The sequence below is a fragment of the Castor canadensis genome, chromosome 11 (genome assembly GCF_047511655.1).
Source record: "Castor canadensis chromosome 11, mCasCan1.hap1v2, whole genome shotgun sequence".
Taxonomy (NCBI): Eukaryota; Metazoa; Chordata; class Mammalia; order Rodentia; family Castoridae; genus Castor; species Castor canadensis.
In genome coordinates, this window is record NC_133396.1 from 122,931,362 (window position 1) to 122,950,409 (window position 19,048).

A 19,048-nucleotide genomic window follows, 5' to 3' on the forward strand; every position below is an offset into this window, starting at 1 on the left:
GGTCTCTTCCGCCTTTTGTTGCTCCTTCTTCCAATTCCTCTATTACAACCGTGAAATAATGCTTCCTAAAAGCACTGACCTGAAAGTTCCTCAGGCTCCTGCTTAAGAACATATCAGAGGTTTAAGTTCCCTTCTAAGACAGTATCCAAACTTCTGAGCAGGGTGTTCAATTCCTATTACCTTCTCCAAACACAGGTCCTAAGTTAAATGCACTGAAATGCACTTTCCTTTGCTTTCATGATTTCATGAAAACACATGCTTGTCTCTCAAGTCCAGTTCATATATTCTGTGAAGACTTCATTAGACAGACTTCCCCTATTCCCACCTCCCAAAGTCTGAGTCACTCCTCCTGTATTTCTAGGATACTTTGTTCATGTAACTAGTGGGCCATGAATATCATCACTACACTGGATTTCCTCCTCCAGCCTGTGGGCTCTCTGTGAGAAACGAGCTTGTTTTATTCACCTTTATATCCACAGTACCTTGCATAGTGTATGGCACATAGAAGTTTCAACAAATGTTTTTAAAATTAATCTAATTTGAAAGTAGCTGGGCACCGGTAATCCTAGCCTATAATCCTAGCTACTCAGGAGGCAGATATCAGGAGGACTGTGGTTTGAAGCTAGCCCAGGCAAATAGTTTGTGAGACCCTATGTTGAAAAATCCTTCACAAATATAGGGCTGGTGGAGTGGCTCAAGGTGAAAGTCCTGAGTTCCAGCCCCAGTAGTGCAAAAAACAAAAAACAATTAATCTAATTTTAAAATAGCTAAAATCAATCTTCTCTGGGTATTTTATCAAATAATTTAGTATAGATATGTATAGAAAAGTGCAGGACAGTTCCTAAATATCTGAGTGAAATGAAATGAGGTGACTCTCAGATACATGTACCAGAGCAAGAACACAGGAGCCAGAGCCACCAAGCTTATACCTCTCTCTGCACTGTTCTTCCCACAGACTAGCAGGGTATGCTAGAGTAACAGGACTGGGGGAGGGAGTAGGAAGCAATCAAGACAGAAGAGGGAAAAAGAGTATGGGGAGAGGGAGGAGTAAGAATAGGGTAAAAAGTACCTAAACTGCCTCTGAAGAAGGGGAAGGGCGTAGGACCACAGATTCCAAACTCACTACTCATTACCATCACCATGACTGTGTCCACTACTCTCACCTTCAATGGCATTGACTGGTCACTTACCATTAAATGCCAGACACTATCTAAAAACATATATTATTTGGCATTCATGACAACCTTATCAGGTAGGTATTGTCCACAATTTAGACACAAAGGAACATATGAAAACACTACACTGCCCAGCATGTTAACAGCCAGAGCCAGAATGTCAACAAGGATCAGGTGTCACAACCCATTCTCTTTCTGCTTTATTATTCATGTCCCAAAGGTACACATAAAATAGAAACTGGCTTTACTGCTTCGCATTATTTACTTATCTTTGTAAGCACACATCTTGCTTTTCTTAGTAGCACAAAGGCATTTTTGAGAGTGGAGTCCATGTCTAATATTTTTTATCTCATCCTCTGCATTTCATCATGAGCCTTCTATCTGATTAACACTTAGTATTTGGGTCATTTATTATTACATTAAAGACTAATAAGAAGCCATTGCAGGCATGACCCAAGCAGTAGAGCATGAGGCCAAACATGAAAAAAAAAGATCATTTGGTCTATTTGACAACTTATGTACCAGGGTAAAACTTGAAATCACCAATAGTCATAGGCTCTAAAACACAAAACACAGCTATAAAATGAAGGCTAAGTTTGTGTTTGTATGTAATAAAAATGATACTAAGATATTACTTGTTTTTGTCTTCATATCTGTGTATAAAAAGAGTAACTACTATGAGGAGTCATCTACTAAGTAAGCAGTGTATTTAAATGTGGAAGTAAACGTGCTTTAATTAATAGCAAAACCTTTTTAATTTCTATTATAGAAAGGTGTAAAAACATAACAGTGGACTTCCATCTTCAACACAGGTTTTGTTCTAAAGTCCATGTCAGTACATCAAGTGAAACCAATTAGGAACAAAATAACCCTTAAAATTATTGAAATCCTTCACAATCCCTTAAATTGCTTCTGAAGCCTAGTGTACTACAGTACCAGCTCTCAATAAATCTATCTCAGACAGTTTTGCCCTCCTCCATAACAGATCACTATGTCTTCTGCTATGTGTCACGTGAAGCATTTGGCTGGTGTTTAGGGGCCATATTGAATGCAAAAGCATACATTTACATACTGGAATCCTATTCAATGATGTGAGACACTTAGACTCTATTAGCTCCTAAAACAGGTAAATGGGGTTTGATGGCATCTGAGAGAACTCCACATTCTCATTTTCAATCTCATGCATGTTAGGCACATGTTCTTTGTGAAATAAGAGCTACAATTATCACGTTTTTTAAATTATTTGGTGTCTTGCCTATGGGTTGTTTTGATACCAATTTTGATTTTTGGCTTCAGACCAAAGATCTGAATTTGAATAAATTATATTCTCAAACATGTGACTCTAATGGATATGTTTCTTGTTTATTGTGCAGTCACAGCTGCCTAAAATTTTAGATGCAAATAATCTGATAACATGTCATTAAAAAATAAACTGTCTTACCTTCATCTATTGATGCTTCACTACTATATCCATCATACTCTGCAGATAAAGGACTGTATTTTTGTCTTGTTTCCCAGCCATAATTCTTTTGTCTAGAATCTACCAATGGTAGTCTAGAATTGTGTGTTCTGGATAAGGCCTCATGATATTTACCCAGTGCTTCATCTTCACTTTCAGATGATGAACCATGTTCATCTTTGTCCATGTAGGAATTGTCTATTTGGAATGAGAGGAAGAGGAAATGATACTTTTAATATACTAAAGTATGACACATTTGTTATAGTTTTATATATATATACATATATATAATATACACAAACACATGCACAAACAGTAATATATATATTTCCCCTATATGTCAGCACATAGGGTGAAGCCAATTATAAACAAAATAATCCTTAAAATTACTGAAATTCTTAAGCACACAGTATAAAATACATATATATGTTTGTGTGTACATATATATGTATGTGTGTGCTTATTATGTGTAGGTACAAACTGAGTTTTAAGCTTTAGAGAAATATAATTTTTCTTATAAGAAGCTGAAGCTTTGTATTTTTATGTTTTAATAGAAAAAAATCAATTAGTACACTGTAATCATATAAATAATCTTAGTCACAGGGATTTTTCAGTCTTGTTATATAGAAAATTACACTATGTGCCATTTTACCCAATTTTTAAAAGGATCAGTAACAGTCAAATGAAGTTATAAGTACTGCCAATTCACATGGATCTGATTCAAATGACTCGTGTTACAAGACACATTTTTGATTTTCATTTTGGCTTGTATTTTTGAAACTGGCAATGCTCAGTGCTAACAGTAAAACAGAGAAACGGGCACACATAGCCCTTGGTAAAATGATAATTGGTACAAATTTTCTAGAGAGCAAATTGGAAAAACATATCTAACTTAAATCTGTAGTCTTTGATCCATTTCTAAGAATTTGTCAAGTCCACTTCTAAGTTCATGCCTAAGGAAATAACTGACAGACAGGTGAAAAAATATACATATTAACAGCAGAAGAAAAACAAAATAGTAAGTGTCCAAAATGGGCCTAGTTTAGGTAAATTGTGATACACCTATGCAATGACATGGACTCTGGACTAAATCCTTAAAAATGAGGTAGTAAACTTATAAGTACTCATGGGGAAAGAATAATTACAACATCAAGTTAAGAGAAAACAGGTTATAAAACAGAAAGCATAATTATATATATATATATGTATTACATAATACACACACTGCAACATGCAATATATACACAGACATCCAGCGCATATATATATATGTGTGTGTGTGTATATATATATATATATATATGGAAATATATGTATCAAACTTCTAACCCTACTGGAAAAGGCAAGTTTACTAGGAAAATTTTACTTAAATATGCTTAAACTTCAAACAAATATTTATATTATTTTTAAAAGCACCAGCAATAGTTAGACTTCATTACTTCGGGATGTTACAATAGGTACTGCCCAACAATATGTAGCCAACAGTCACACGTGTCTGTAAAAGTTCCCCATGGAATTAGCCACACTTGGAATGATCAAGAGCCACGTGTGTCTAGGGGTCACTGTGAAATGACACAGATATGTGGAATTTTACCATTGAAAGTTCTATTGGGCAGTGCTGAACTGACAGCAGAGCCTCTCTAGAACCAAGGCCCTCTGATACCCAGTTCAGAGCTCTGAGGACTTTGTGCAAGACTCTATGCAAGGTAGAGACTTAAAGCAGCAGGAGGGCTGCAGCTCCTCAAGAAGGGTACCGACTCCAGAGTCAAACATTATCTCTTACAAAATGTTACCTGAAGGAGTCTTCTCCCTTGTCCTTATAAATCCTATGCCAGAACCTAGAATACAGGTTCCAATAATACTATAGGGCAGCTAAATGAAGGGTGAATCTGTGGGTCAAACACTTTCAAAACAGTTTTTGGACTGTGTGCTGGTGGCTTAGGCCTGTAATCCTAGCAACTTGGGGAGGCTGAGATCAGGAGGATTGTGTTTAGAGGCCAGACCAGGACCAAAAAAAAAAAAAAACAGTTCTCAAGACCCCATCTCAACCAATAGTTGGTCACAGTGGGTTTATACCTAGCATCCCAGCAATGAAGAAAGCTCAGAATGGGAGGATCACAGCTCCAGACCAGACCAGACCCCCTACCCCCAAAAGGTTCTCAAGACCCTATCTCAATGGAACAAAGCTGGATATGGTGGCACAATATCCCAGATATGGCAGGAAGCATAAATAGGAGGGTCTTGGACCAAAAAATGTTTTGATTTTGAAATATGTTGTGTTTATGTTTGGTACTGATTATAGTCTGGAATACTTAAGAGATATCTGGGTTCTTTAGATACCAGCATGCTTTTTAGTAAAAAACGAGGCCATTTTTTAAAACCTTATACTGCTACTTGTAATGTGTTTATTACAGGTACCCACCCTACTGTTGTTTTCTGAATAAAATATGTAAACTGTTATTTTTATTTTCTTTATTTCTATTACTTCAAGTAATAAGGCTACCAGAATTAAACAAGGGCTACCAACACCACTGAATCTGATACTTAAAAACTGCTGCAAGACTAGACTCTAAAAGGAACACATTTTCACAAACTAGTATTCCTTTTACTTATCCCATCTTTCCAGGACCAGCCTTTCCCACACTATTAAAACCCATCCATAAGATGAGTCATGTAGCAGAACTGAAAAAGAGTTTTTCCTCATTTTCTGCTTTCCATTTTTATTTATTTTATAAATAAAAGCCCATATACTTTTGGCCTTGTGATTGGATCAGCAGTAACTGGAAGTGACTGAAGATTACCAGAAGTAATTACTAGCAGTATGAGTTGCAATAATGAAAGTTATCACAAATGTTGTGGTTGAGAACTATAAAGGCTTACCCAGAATCTTAATTCTACATAAAGAACTCATGAATGATAATATATTGCTCAGTATAATCATTATGAACTACAGCAGTAATATAAAAGTTCTAATGTAGCCAGGTGCCAGTGCCTCACACCTGTAATCCTAGCTAACTGGAAGGCTGAGATCGGGAGGATTATGGTTCCAGGCCAGCCTGGGCAAGAAGTTAGTGAGCCACCCCACCCCGCAGCCCCATCTCAACAAACAGTTGTACATAGTGGTGAACTCCTGTCATCCTAGCTATGGCAGGAAATGTAAAACAGGAGGATCTTGGTCTGGCTGGCTTGAGCAAAATGCAAAGTCATATCTCCCAATTAACCGGAGCAAAATGGGGTGGATAGCAAGCCTTGATTTCAAACCCCAGTACCACCAAAAAAAATGTAAGTTCTAATATATGACTAAATGAATAAAAAGATATGGGGAAGCATGTTATTCAATAAAATAAGATCTACTGCTTTGGGGGAAAATAAAATATTTTATATAGATCCTTATTAGGACAGATTTGAAGCGCAATGTTATATAAATGATGACTTAGGAGTTAAAAATATAAATTTTTTTAAATGCAAATATAGAACATATAAACTCTAAGGAAAATACTATGAAAGAAAACCACAGACTTTCTGGTTATAAAGTTAATGGTGATTAAGAAAAATTAGGACTGCTGAAAAATTGGCCAAATTCTGTAAGGATCAGGAATAACACTTAGTGGTATATCAATAACATGAGTGATCTTGAAATGACTGTGGCGAAAAAAATGAACAGTTCTAAAAATACCTCCCAGTAAGAGGATCCAAGAAAGTCTTAAATTAGCTATATAGACATGGACATAAAGATTGAGAAATATGGATGATGTTTTCCAAATTTAAAAATCAAGAGAAATAATCACTCAAATCAACATTAGGAGACCTCACCTTTTTCTAGTGCTATCTTAGAATGTTTTTCAACTTTACTCTTTGCCGTTCCTTTCTTGGCAGAATTGGCGTCATTTTTCTTTGTTTTCATGTCTCCTTTCACTTTGTAGTATTCTGTTGAGTTTATTGGTTCTTTGATTTTTCCAGGAAACTTATCTTTAGAATTAACTAACAGTGCTGGATATATGTCTTCTTTCATAGTGGATTTCTGTATCATATGTTTGTTGCTTGCTGAAATATCTTTTGGAGAACATTCAATTCCCAAACACTCATTACCTTTGAAACCTTTACTTTTAGTATGACTTTCACCTTTTAAATTATCAGAATGCTCTAAATCAGTAAGATGTTTATTTTTATTGAAATGCCCCATTTTCTCTTGATCTCTTTTCACAAATACATGCTGAGATTTAGTATATTCTTGTATTTTATGATTATCTGCAGATTTCTTCTGTTCACATGGTATTTTCACTCCAATGGTGGTACTCTGATTTCCTTTCATTTCTTGATATCTTAACTCTTTTAAGTCATTTTTATCATTATTGGAGATTCCTAACTCAACTTTTTTATACCTGTCATTACTTTCAAGTTTATGACAAACAGAACTAGCCCTTGAATTCTGTTTGAAAACAGATATCCCACCATTATTCAGGTGGCCTTTCAAAGCAGAATCACCAGCATTGCCAGTTTCTTGATATTCTGAAAGAGTCTGTTGCCTATCATCAATATGACTAAGTAATCTTTCTTCATACATTCCTCGTTCCTGCTCTTGTAAAGCTGAAGTATTACAACAATGTATTTGCTTTGCTCTGTGCTCTAAGTTGGACTGTGTTTTCTGACAAGCAGTATCTTTGGAGACTTCTGGTAATGTGGCATTTCCGGGTGGAACAGAATCTGCAGCTTCTGCTGCACAGCTTTCCTCTTCTGGGTGAAGGCCACGTATCATGCTTGTGACCTGCTCGGCAACTGAGTCAGTTAATGCATAGCTGACCTCCCCAACAGCAGTGGTCCAATCTTCCATAGCACTGCTGATTGTGTCCACCAGGGAGGACACTGAAGGCAGATTCTGCTGAAGATTTTTGAAAAGTGCCATTTTCCAATTCCTTACTCCTAAAAGATTCAATAATGGATTTTTCTCTTTTCAAAATATCAACTACTCTGAAACTTGAATTTAACTTTCACTTAAATATTGCTATTCATTAGCTCAAGTTATTAGTACTTCACACTGTGGCTTTTAATCATCCTGTAAATGCATAATGCACTGAAAGAAAAATGTTGAAGTAAAGATTCTTCCGGGAAAAAAAAAAAAGATCAAACCACTTGGTTTAAATGTAATAACATGTTTTCCCACTCCATAGCTATCGTAACAGCAGCAAGACAGTATTTTTCCCTCAAATAATGTGGTTTTTTAATTCTATACCTGAAAGAAGAAGTATAAAAAGGATTTTTATTATGTACTTTTAATTTATTTATTAACAGTCTAGGTAAGGGAACCACCCTCTTAACAAACTACCAATATCATTTCAAGTAAAGAAAAGTGTTAAGAGGGAAAGATCTAAACAAAATTATTTCACAGAGATAAGAACAGGGGAAAGCAGGTGTGGACATCTGCTGAGTGGCACACATGAGGCATTGTGACTGATACATTAAAACTTATTGGATTTCGTATTAACTCTGTGAGTAAATATGACTTCTATTTAATAAATGAAAGAAAAGCAAGACTCAGAAAAATTAACATCTCTGAGATCTCTTCCATGGGCTCTTCAAAGTCAAGATAGTTTAATAATAACTGTTAGGTGATATTTAACTTTTCCATTCTCATTTGCTTACAAGTCCAAACGTGGGTTTTCCAGAGGCTAGATGACAGATCGAATGTTGAGACAGATATAAGAATCCAGCTGTTTCCTACTATGCCAGTTATTAAAATTGCAAAATAAGTAAAGTAATGTCACTCTTCTTTCCAAACTTTTCTTTTTGGCTTGGAAAAGACAGTTTATTAAATTTAAAAATGTTATTTACATTAATATGCAATAACCTTATTGTTAGTTTAAAAAATTAATAGGGGCTAGGGAATATAGCTCAGTGGTAAACCACTTGCTTAGCATGTACAAGGCCCTGGGTTCCATTCTCAGACTCCCTTATAAAAATAAATAAATGGAATAAAGATAAATTGATAAAAATTAATTTTCTCAGTTTTAATTTTTAATATGGTGCACATTAACATCTATAACCCACATAATCAGAAGCTCTTTGAGGTTCTCAATAATTTTTCAGGTGTAAAGGGATAATTAGATAAAAAAAAAAACAAAACCAGGAATGCTGAACCAGAGAATTACTGAAAACTTCTAATAGAAGAGACTTAAACAGTACATTTTTCACAAGTGATCAAAACAGAGGGTTGTTTTGAGAATTACTGAACAACAGTAAGTTAAAACCACATAAAGTACTATCAATTCATAATATGAAAGATACAAAGCATAATTTAGTAATTAATTGAGTTTTATAAGTAGCAGCGGTATGACCTTTTATCAGAACTAAGAGAAAATTTTTTCTCTAACATGTACACAGACAAAAAAAGCAAGGGTTCTGTGCTACAATTCCTCGAAACTCTTCTAAATGACACCTTGCTTTCATAACTCTAAGCTTATCCTGCTCTCATTCATATAAACCAGTCTTTGGAAATAGCAGTAAGAAACTCCTATAATAATTAAAGCAAACAAAAACACCATCTAGGAAAGAGAAAGAACATCGCAGCCCTTAGCTTTCCTAGTTTCGAGTAATATTAAGTAAAAATGTCTCTGGTGCCAAGTGAGGGAATGGAACACTACCTTTTATAACCAGGAGAAAATCCTTCCTCCCAGCAATAATATTTTCCAACAGCTAGGTAAATAAACACAAAGGGTGAATAGTACCAAAAGCCTCTGGGGACATGGGGAAAATACTCTCCAGAGAGCTATGTGCACAGTGGACTTAAAACTGTATAAAGTAGCAGTTTTAAGGTATCTACCTCCTTCTTCCTAAAGCATATTATGAGCTCAAAAGCATACCTTATAAATGGAAAATAAAAATGTTATTTTGTGATAATAGTCAATTTACCTTTATGCAGTATCTTAGTAAATTGTAGGCAACAGAAGGATGCTTGAACATATATTTTTTTCATTTTTAATTTTTTTATTATCATAAAGTTGTTGTGCTGGGGATGTTACCGGAAAAAGATTCTGAAAACTCCCTTGGTTCTTGCATTTCAGCAAAGAAGAATTCAAGCAAGATGCAAAGACTTAGTAAAAGTAACAGTAAAGTTTATTACAGAGGAACAGTAGGGGGAAAAGAGAAAAGCGTTTCCTGTTCCCCACGCGGGAAATGGGAGCAAAGACTCCTTGAACATAATTCTGTTAATAGATCTTCTAGTCTTACAAAATAGTAACTCAAATATAAGCTTACTATACATCAAAGTCAAGCTTTATATTGTATGTATAAAAATAAACAACAGTCCAGATTAAAAAAAGAAGCAATATGATTACTTACACATTTTATCTTGTGAATTTTTCCTTGTACTGTATCCTGAACCAAGATCTGGAAACCCTCCAACATTTTCAAAACAGAACTTCTTATTAATATAGAGAAAAAGGAGCAGCATCAAGATAATAAACACCCCAACAGCTGACAAAAATCCAACTGCCTCTGGAGATACTAGAGAAAAAAAAAGTCACAGCTGTAAGCACTTATTTTGCTTTACACTACAAATAAGAAGGAAACCCCCATACAAAAGTTAGATGACTGTCTTACTTAAATTATTTTTAAATTGTCATAGTTTAAAATAATTTATAAGAAACTGAGATTAATGACAGTTGTTTAATATATTCAATAGTATTCGTTCGAACTTTTGAAAAGTTTCACTATAAATTATGTTGAAGGAATTTTAAAAGAAAAACAAAAGTCTATAAAATAGTTAACAAATGTTTCATCTACTGAATAGTATAAAAATTTTAACACAAGAAATTAGAAAAAAATTATTTCTCATGCATGAGAATTATCAAATTCATGAAAACATGTACTATTATTCTTATCTCTGAAAGCTTCATTGACCCTTTCCTGTTATACTCTGCACCCTATAATCTGGCATTTAAAACTCCAGACTCTCTTTCCAACATGTACTTCAGTCAATATTCAATACTATATTCCTTGTTTTTGTTCATCCTCCCTTGCCTAAAACAGTCAACTCTTCTTTCTACCATATCCCACTCATTCACTCAACCAACAGATATTTTTGGAGCAACACCCACACACCAGGCATTGTTATGTACACAGCTCCTGTTTTCCTTGAACAATCTGGTAAAGGAAGTTACAACACAGTGCAATAAAGCTTATGACTGGGGAAGAAAAGAGACTATGAGAATAACTGAAACACTTGATTCAGTGTTGAAGGATCAAGTAAACTCTTATGAAAGTTATGGCCTCTGTGATCATATTTTAAGAACTAACAGGAAAGAGACAAATTAACACTATTTCAGGCAGAAGGAATAATGTGTGTAAAGTCCTAGAAACAGAAGATCACTGTATATCCCAGAAACAAAATGAAACCTTGCTCCGATGAGCCTAAAGACTCCCAAAAGAATTTGGTCTCAAGAAAATAAGTAAAACCACCCAGGGAGATTTTGTAAAGTGAAAACAGATAATCTTCCTCAATTTCTCCAATTCCCATAAATCTCAAACAATCCTAAAATCTACAGCCTACTCTATCTTCCTCCATTCTCAAGCAGCACTCAACATGTTATCTCTTCCAAGAGGCATGGCAATTAGCATTTAATTCACTTGGGTCTCCAACTGGTGCTCTAATCTCCTAGCTATTCATTATTTATGAAAGTTAAGCATACCAGGAGTAGAACAAGTTTGACATTACAGTCTACTTCAAAGTTGGGTCAACGGTGTTGTGGAAGAAGTTGAAACAGAAGTGACACTGCAAGGGAGGGGCAATGAGAGTGAGAGAGGAGGTGGCAGGAACAGGACTGCTAGCTGAATGTCAGGCTGCTACTGAGGAACAGATCTCTCCTTACCAGACTTAACAAGTTATACCCAGACATTAGCCCTGCTTCTCTTGCTCTCAGACTGGAGCACAGCCTGAGAAGAAAATATTTTAATTAAAGAAGCTACACTATACATATAAGAACAATGATGTACATTAAGCCCACAAGGATGAGGTAAAAATGAAAACGTAAGAATTATCACCAGCATTTTCAATAGCTTCAGAAGAAGTTTTTTCTATATATATTCACTTACTCTTCACAAAGCTCCTATCATCACTCCCTTTGTAAACTGGGACACAGAGATATGAAACCACGTGCCCAGCTAGTATGAAGAGTCAGAATTCAACCCCCGTGTGGCTCCAGTGTCTGTTTACAACTACTGCTCATTCCGCTCCTCTTGTTTTCCTTCTCCTTCCTCTTCTTGCCTTTTCCTACAACTGTCTCAACCCCTGCCTCTGTGTTACTCTTTTGTCTTTCCCCTTTACATTTTTTTTTAAAAATCAACCTAGTGGGAAAGATGAACTGTAAACAAGTACAAAGTAAAATAGTAAGTACTATAATAAAGATATTAATTCAAATTACTGGAACACAAAGAACCACCACCACCACTCCAGAAATTCACAAAATGGTTCAGAAAAGAGAGATATTTGAGTATGGTATAAATAATAGAAATTTTATAAATAGTGAAGGGACAGATGAAATCACATGGTCAATTGAATTTTAAAAGAAAAACAAGAGTCTACAAAGTAGGTAATTAACAAATGTTTAATACATTGAAGAGTAATTATAAAAATTTTAACAGATGGCATTGTGGCTCAAGCAGTAGAGCAACTGCCTAGCAAGCATGAGGCCCTGAGTTCAAACCCCAGTTTCACCAAAAAAAAAAAATTAACACAAGAATTAGAAAAAAAATATTTCTCATGCATGAGAATTATCAAATTCATGAAAACATGCCCCTCGAAGCCTCACTGGCTCTTTCTTATTAAACTCTGCACTCTCTAATCTGGCAGCCTCTCTTTTCAAAATATACTACAGTCAAATAGGTCAAAGACAGAAATAATTGACATAACATTCCATAAGCACAAATGACAAACAGTCAAGGCTATCTTATTTACATCTGTATCCTCAATGCACCTGGCCCAGCACTACACAGCTGACATATAAGCATGTGTGAGTGAATGAATGAAAAAAAAAAAAAAAACGAGCAAAAGTGTGTTCAGGAAAGATCAAGCATATACTCTGGGAACTGTGACTAAAGATGAAAGCAAGCTCTGAATTGTCAGAGTCTTGAATGTCATTCTAAGAGTGTAATTTGAGGGGTGGGGCAGTACTGGGTTTGAACTCAGGGCTTCATGCTTGCTAAACCTTGAATATCATTCTAGAGATCTTATACTTCGGGGGTAGCATGGTTACAGGCCTACCTTGAACAAGTATATTGGCTAAGCAGTTAGAAAACTGGAACAGGGAGATATTGAGCAGTGACAAGACATGAGTTCTTAAACTAAGCAGTAACAGTGATGAAAAGGGGTGAATTCTAGTCTTTGTTCAAAGAAAATTGATAATAATCCAGTCAACTAGATGTACAGGATGAGGAATGGGGCCGGTGGAGTGGCTCAGGAGGTAAGAGTGCCTGCCTAGCAGGAAACCCTGAATTCAAGCTCCAGTGCAGCAAAAAAAGAAAGTTAAAAAAAAAAAAGATGAGGAACTGGTTGAGGATAATTCTAGTTTCGAGTCTGAGTGATTCCATAAACAGTGATGCCATTAACCAAAATGAAAAATACACGAGAAAAGGCATTTAGTTTAGGGTACAAGGGAAAAGAGGGAGATGGAAGAAGAAACAAAGACAATTAATTTGGAAAAAATTGTTTACTTCTTGACATGATACATGAGAGATGCCAACAGAACATTTCAGAGAAGGAAAAATGAATGCCCTATTCTGTGAACATTAAGTAAGTTATAAAAGACTTGGACTTATCCCTTTTGCTCCTCTTACTCCATGTGAAAAGCTTCACTCACAAAAAAAACCCAAACCAACAACTGGAGATGCCAGTCTTTCTTAATGGTAAGGCTATTTTTTTAAGATTTTAGATAAATATTATATTGTAATTATGAACAAATTTTAAAAAGATGCTTTCCCCACTAGGAAAAGGTAAAACAGGCTTGCTATAAATACAGTATTCACAGAACTACCTCTTTATCTATCCATCACTTGACTAAGTGCCCATTTTCTATTAATAGAAAATATGTATTCACAACTTTAAATAGTAAGGTGGTTGTAGACAAGAAATTAAGCAACATTTTCTAACAGCAAATATTAAAGATCTTGGGTTACTATTTTTCAGCTCTATCTCAGGACTAAAATAATATTATTACAAATGACATGACACCAGAAGATAGCATCAGCTCTGAGTATAAAAATATTTGCTAAATCCCACCCATGCATAAAACTGCAATAGAAGGTACACTGGGGAAGAGGCAGGGGGCGAGGTAGGTAAAGGAGAGGGGAGAAATGACCCAAACATGGTATGCACGTTTGCATAAAAAAAAAAAAAGAAGGCACGCTGAAATTAAACTAAGGACAAGAATGTTATGCACAATCAATAAAAAGTTAAATACACTAACTTATACCTTACTAATAAAAAATATTGTTTCACTCAGTTTATGACTGCAATTACTCCCAAGATCTTATTTATACTATGAATATAAATACGCTGGATATTTCTAAGAATATGGTTAATTTATCTATACATAATGTATCATTTTCAAGTCTTCTAGATCATCCTTGGCAGGCAAACAAATCTATTTTAAAATACCTATTACCTTTTAAGAAATGTCTTCAAAATCTCTAAAAGCACACAATGATTAGTTTAGGTTGACAGAGATCTGAAGAGCTCAATTTGCCAAATATCATAAATGACTCAAAATTCACTCAGGTACTATTTTCCCATAATTCAAATTTGCAAAATCTTAATGTGCTTAACAACAAAACCAAGGCAAACTATTAACAGTTTATTTAAAAAATTGTTTATCAAGGACCGTTTTATAAGTGCTTTACTCTAGTACTGTCTCACTTAATCCTCACTAAAACCCAATTTGATAGATATAGACATTGAGACTCAAAAAGAGTCAGTAAAACTTTCAAGATCTTAACATTTCTGTTCAGTGGTAGAATCTGGATTTGAGCTAGGTCAGGTACACTGACTTCTGATCCCAAACTGCTAACTGCTTGTCTTTTTGCTTCACATCTACCAGGCACTTTTAAAGCCTCTTTCATTTTAAAATTTAATGTTAAAACAATTTTATGGCAAGTATGATTAAGTATGATTTTATGATTACTAAAATATAATTATCTTCGATTATTAAACTGAGGCCCAGAGAAGTGACTACTTGTCCAAGGTCAATAATCTATGAAGCGGTAGAACCTGGATTTGAACCCAGACTTTCTGACTCCAGAGTCCATTGGCTTAAGCCCCAAGAAGTACTGGCTCCTTAAAGCCAACTTGAATATAAACAATAAAGGACAGCGAGGTGACCAAAGTGACATATCTTACCATATAAAACATATATGTATAATAAGCAAGTATGTCATTGTTTAGCTTTTACATAGGTTAAAAGATAGCAAATGACTTAAGCTTTCTCAAAATAAATATATAAATTATAAAAGTGAAATCATAATTTTTTCTCTTCAAGATGCTTTTCAAAGTATTTTAAAACTAACTTTAGAACTACCATTAGAGGCCAAAATCTAAAGTACATTCCTATTTGAAAAGTCAGTAGAATAAATACAAATTGGCCAGGTATGGTTGCTCATGTTTGTAGTATAAGCACTCAGGAGGCTAAGGTAGTAGGGTCATGAGTTCAAGGTCAACCTGGGATACATAGTAAATAAATAAATAAATCAGCATTTTAATCTGAAGATATTCTATAGAACAACAATTTTGATAACCACTAGCTCTGGTCAACAAAGGATATAACTAAACTCACTGTTGAATTATGTGATCCTCTAAATGAACTTCTAAAAAACATACTTTTAAGTAAAAATGTCAGAAAAACACAGGAAGTTTACTTTGTCTAAGACTATGTTTATATATACTGAAGCAGTTTAGTAGTGTCTTTATTGTATATTTAGAAATTAGCATATGTATTTACAAAAACCAAACTTTAAAAAGATACCACCTTTTGTCGAAATCCAAGCTTCAATAACAGTGGTAAAATTCACTTTACTTTCTATAGACAATCTTCCTATTTTTGATCATTCAAAAATAGATTAAATTATTGTTTTATAAAAGTCAAAGCAATAGCAAATTCATTCTGACTTCAACGTGTAACAATACACTTAAATTCTACTTTACATTTAGTCTCAAAATGACATTTTCTGACAATTGCTGAGAAAAATACTAGAATACACATACAAATATTATTTAAGGGAAATATTTATCTGTTGAATATATTTTCAATTTTGACTTACTTCTACCACAAACATACTCTAAAAATTATATTTATAAAAACAAGCCAATTATAACACTTAAATTAAGTTTTATAACTATTCTACTTATTATTCATTATATTTCCAATGCAAAAGTAAACAAAAAGTACCTAAGCCTTATAATTCTTTAAGATTAAAAAAAAATGCCACAGAAAAAGCACAACTTACAATCTGCATGATAAGGGATGCACTGTTGTTTGTCCTGCTGAGCTTGAAACCCTAGTCTTCACTCCATGTCATGGGTACTTTAATAATTTATTTAACAGATGCAACTCTATCTCTTGACTAAAATGTGAAATAGATAAAAAGTCAACTTTCATTTTAAAAGAATATTTGTTTCCTACTTAATTAGATCTAAGTACTATTTCTCATGTTTTAATCAAAAAAATTCTATAAAGTATGTGATTTCAAGAAACAATTTAGAGATAGGAAAGATTGATTTGTTTATATAATATCTCAATGACTTGCACAAATAACATCTCCTCTGAATTTTTTATATGATATAAATGATGCAAAACTTGGAAAGGTGATAGATATATAAATCAAAGAAAGAAATATAATACACAGCTCTTAACTTTTTATTTTTAAAAAGCAACCATTAAAAAGAGCATTCACTGATGAGTGATATAATTCACTGCTGAGTAATGAAGGCCCACAGAGGGAAAGGCAGAGACGGAGGTAAGAGGAACTTTACGATGCCTCTGTGTGAAACAATTACTGGGACAGGTTCACAAACAGACACCCCCCAAATTGAACTGACTTGTATTACAAGTCAGACTGAACTATATTTCTACAAGTATAATGAAACTGAAATGTCATCCAAATATAACACAAAAAATGCAAATCAATATTGAAAAAAACATTCCAAAAGCAGAAAACTCAAACATTTGTTAAGTATGGAAAACCAAGTATGGAATAGATTTAAACCAAAAACTTGGTACTCATATTTATTAATATGTAACACACTCATCACAATATATTTAAGTCAAATACTTAATATAAAAGCTCTGTCAAACATTCTCAAAGACAGTTCTCTACAAAACTACAATTCCAGTATATTCAGACTAAGACAAACTTCTTTTCCTGACAAGTATCCCTATAAAAAAGCACATCATTCTTTTGAACAAATTAGAGTTAACTGCCTCAATTTTTTTTAACTGCCTACTCGATGTGTACAAATTAGTTCAACATTATCTAAGTAACAAATACCATGGCAATATCCAAGTCCACTCCTTCCTCTGCCTTACTTTTTCAATGATTCTTTGCTTAATTTTCATGTCAGATCTTCACAGGTATTATAAATAAGATTTTTGCAAATTCAACACTGACTACAGAAAAATCTCCTAGTTAAAGCCAATTTATGATGTCAACCATGGTTTCAGATATGCTTATTTCAGGATTTAGTTAAAAACCACCCAAAATTCTGTTGTACAGAATGCAGTTTCTTTCAAGTATCTTATAGAGACACCATCTTCCTCCTTTATCAATGTTATGCCAAAAAGCTTTCTCTTGAAGTGATCAAAACATCCTTTGCTCATTTTGAAAACATTTCCCCCCCAGCCTGATCTGTTTTGAGGAGATACAATCTTTGTTGAAAACACTGAGTGCTTCTGAAGCAGGGTAGGCTAGGGGAAGGTGACAGGGAAAATAGAAAACATTAAAAAATTAAGCAAATTAAGCCAGGTTTAGAAGTTGAGACAGAACCAGGAAATAAGGCTGAAAAATCACCAGAACAGTAAGGAATGGAATCAACTGTTCAAGAATGAAGATTTGCATTCCTTCCATCACCCTCCCTTCTCCTTTAGATGTTAAATGAGGTACATTCTATTTACAACACAGTGACCAAGGCAATCTTTTTTTAATAGACATTTTAGAGCAGTTTTAGGTTCACAGCTATTCTGATCAGAAGGAACAGACATTTTCCATATATCCCTGTTCCCACATATGTATACCCACATCTTTTATTAACAACCTTTACCAGAGTGGAGCATTTGTTTCCACTGGTAAACCTACACTAAAAATACAAAGACCACAGATAAGGATCACCATTTTCAGTCTTTACTCCCATTTACTGCATGGTGAGCAGAAAATATTTCTCCCTTTTTCCATTTCTCTCTACTTAATCTTGCTAAAACTTCTACCTTGTGGGACTCTCCTTTTTGTGAAACACCCTAAAATTCTTTTGATGTGTGGATCTCAAGTTCCTGTGATTTTGTGTGGAAACCTGGAAGCTCAGGAAACCCCCTTCATCCCTCATCCAGTTACCAAGGCATACGACTGATTGTATCTAAACATATACACATGCAATCAAAGGCCCTCTAACTTACCATCCCATCACACTTTCTTAACCAGTAAGTAAACAGGCTCAGCACACTTTAGTAAGCAATGACAGGAGTTCAGAGTCATATGTGCTTCTACTTAAATATAGCAACTTGAATAGGACTATTCACTTACATTCCCAATGCATACTGATGAAAATGTGTAATTTCATTGTAAATTGTTATCTTTATACTTTTTCATTGATACACTGTATCAAATATAGTGAAAGCAAAAGTATCTTCAATTTTTTTGAGGGGGGTGGGACTAGGGTTTGAACTCAGGCATGCTTGTAAAGCGTGATCTACTCCTTGAGCCACTTCTCCGGTCCATTTTGCTCTGGTTATTTTGGAGATGGGGGTCTCACACACTATTTGAACAAGCTGGCCTTGAACTGTGATCCTCCTGATCTCAGCCTCTCTAGTACCTGAGATTACAGATGTGAGGCACCAGTCCCTGGCTTGGTATCTGCAATTTTAAAGAAAAATTACTATAAAAGTTTTGTGAAAGAGATACAATCCTCTAATTTCAGAGAGAGTTACTGAGCAACCACTGAACAAGCATAGCAACGCTGGAGCAGAATCAAGTGAGAAGCAGTCTTGGTCCTTAAAGATTGTTATGAGAAATTTTAAGTTATTAAAGTATGGACTGATTTTAGTAAGACAAGTTTTATGAAGGAATAGTGCTGCAAGTTAAGGGTAACTTGCAACTTATCATCATCAATCACACAGCTGAAGAAAGAATTTGTCAACCAAAAGAGAAAAGATAAGACAATGGA

The 19,048-nt window shown here is 34.6% G+C and overlaps 1 protein-coding gene across 8 annotated transcripts in view; it reads right to left on the bottom strand.

The window, feature by feature from the left end:
- Positions 1-19,048, bottom strand: part of Syt14 (synaptotagmin 14) — a 213,434-nt gene that overhangs the window by 126,252 nt on the left and 68,134 nt on the right. For 4 of the 8 annotated variants that reach the window (XR_012439004.1, XR_012439005.1, XM_074048407.1 and 1 more), the window contains exons 1-3: positions 9,970-10,102; positions 6,448-7,864; positions 2,617-2,832 (exon numbers count right to left, since the gene is read on the bottom strand). Coding sequence is in view for 6 of the 8 variants with exons in the window: in XM_074048407.1 (XP_073904508.1) it covers positions 2,617-2,832; positions 6,448-7,537 (1,306 nt within the window). In the remaining 2 variants the exon portion in view is untranslated. Of the gene's footprint in view, positions 1-2,616; positions 2,833-6,447; positions 7,865-9,969; positions 10,135-16,122; positions 16,358-19,048 lie in introns of those variants that run through there. The other 4 variants (XM_074048409.1, XM_074048408.1, XM_074048410.1 and 1 more) reach the window with 3 other exon arrangements.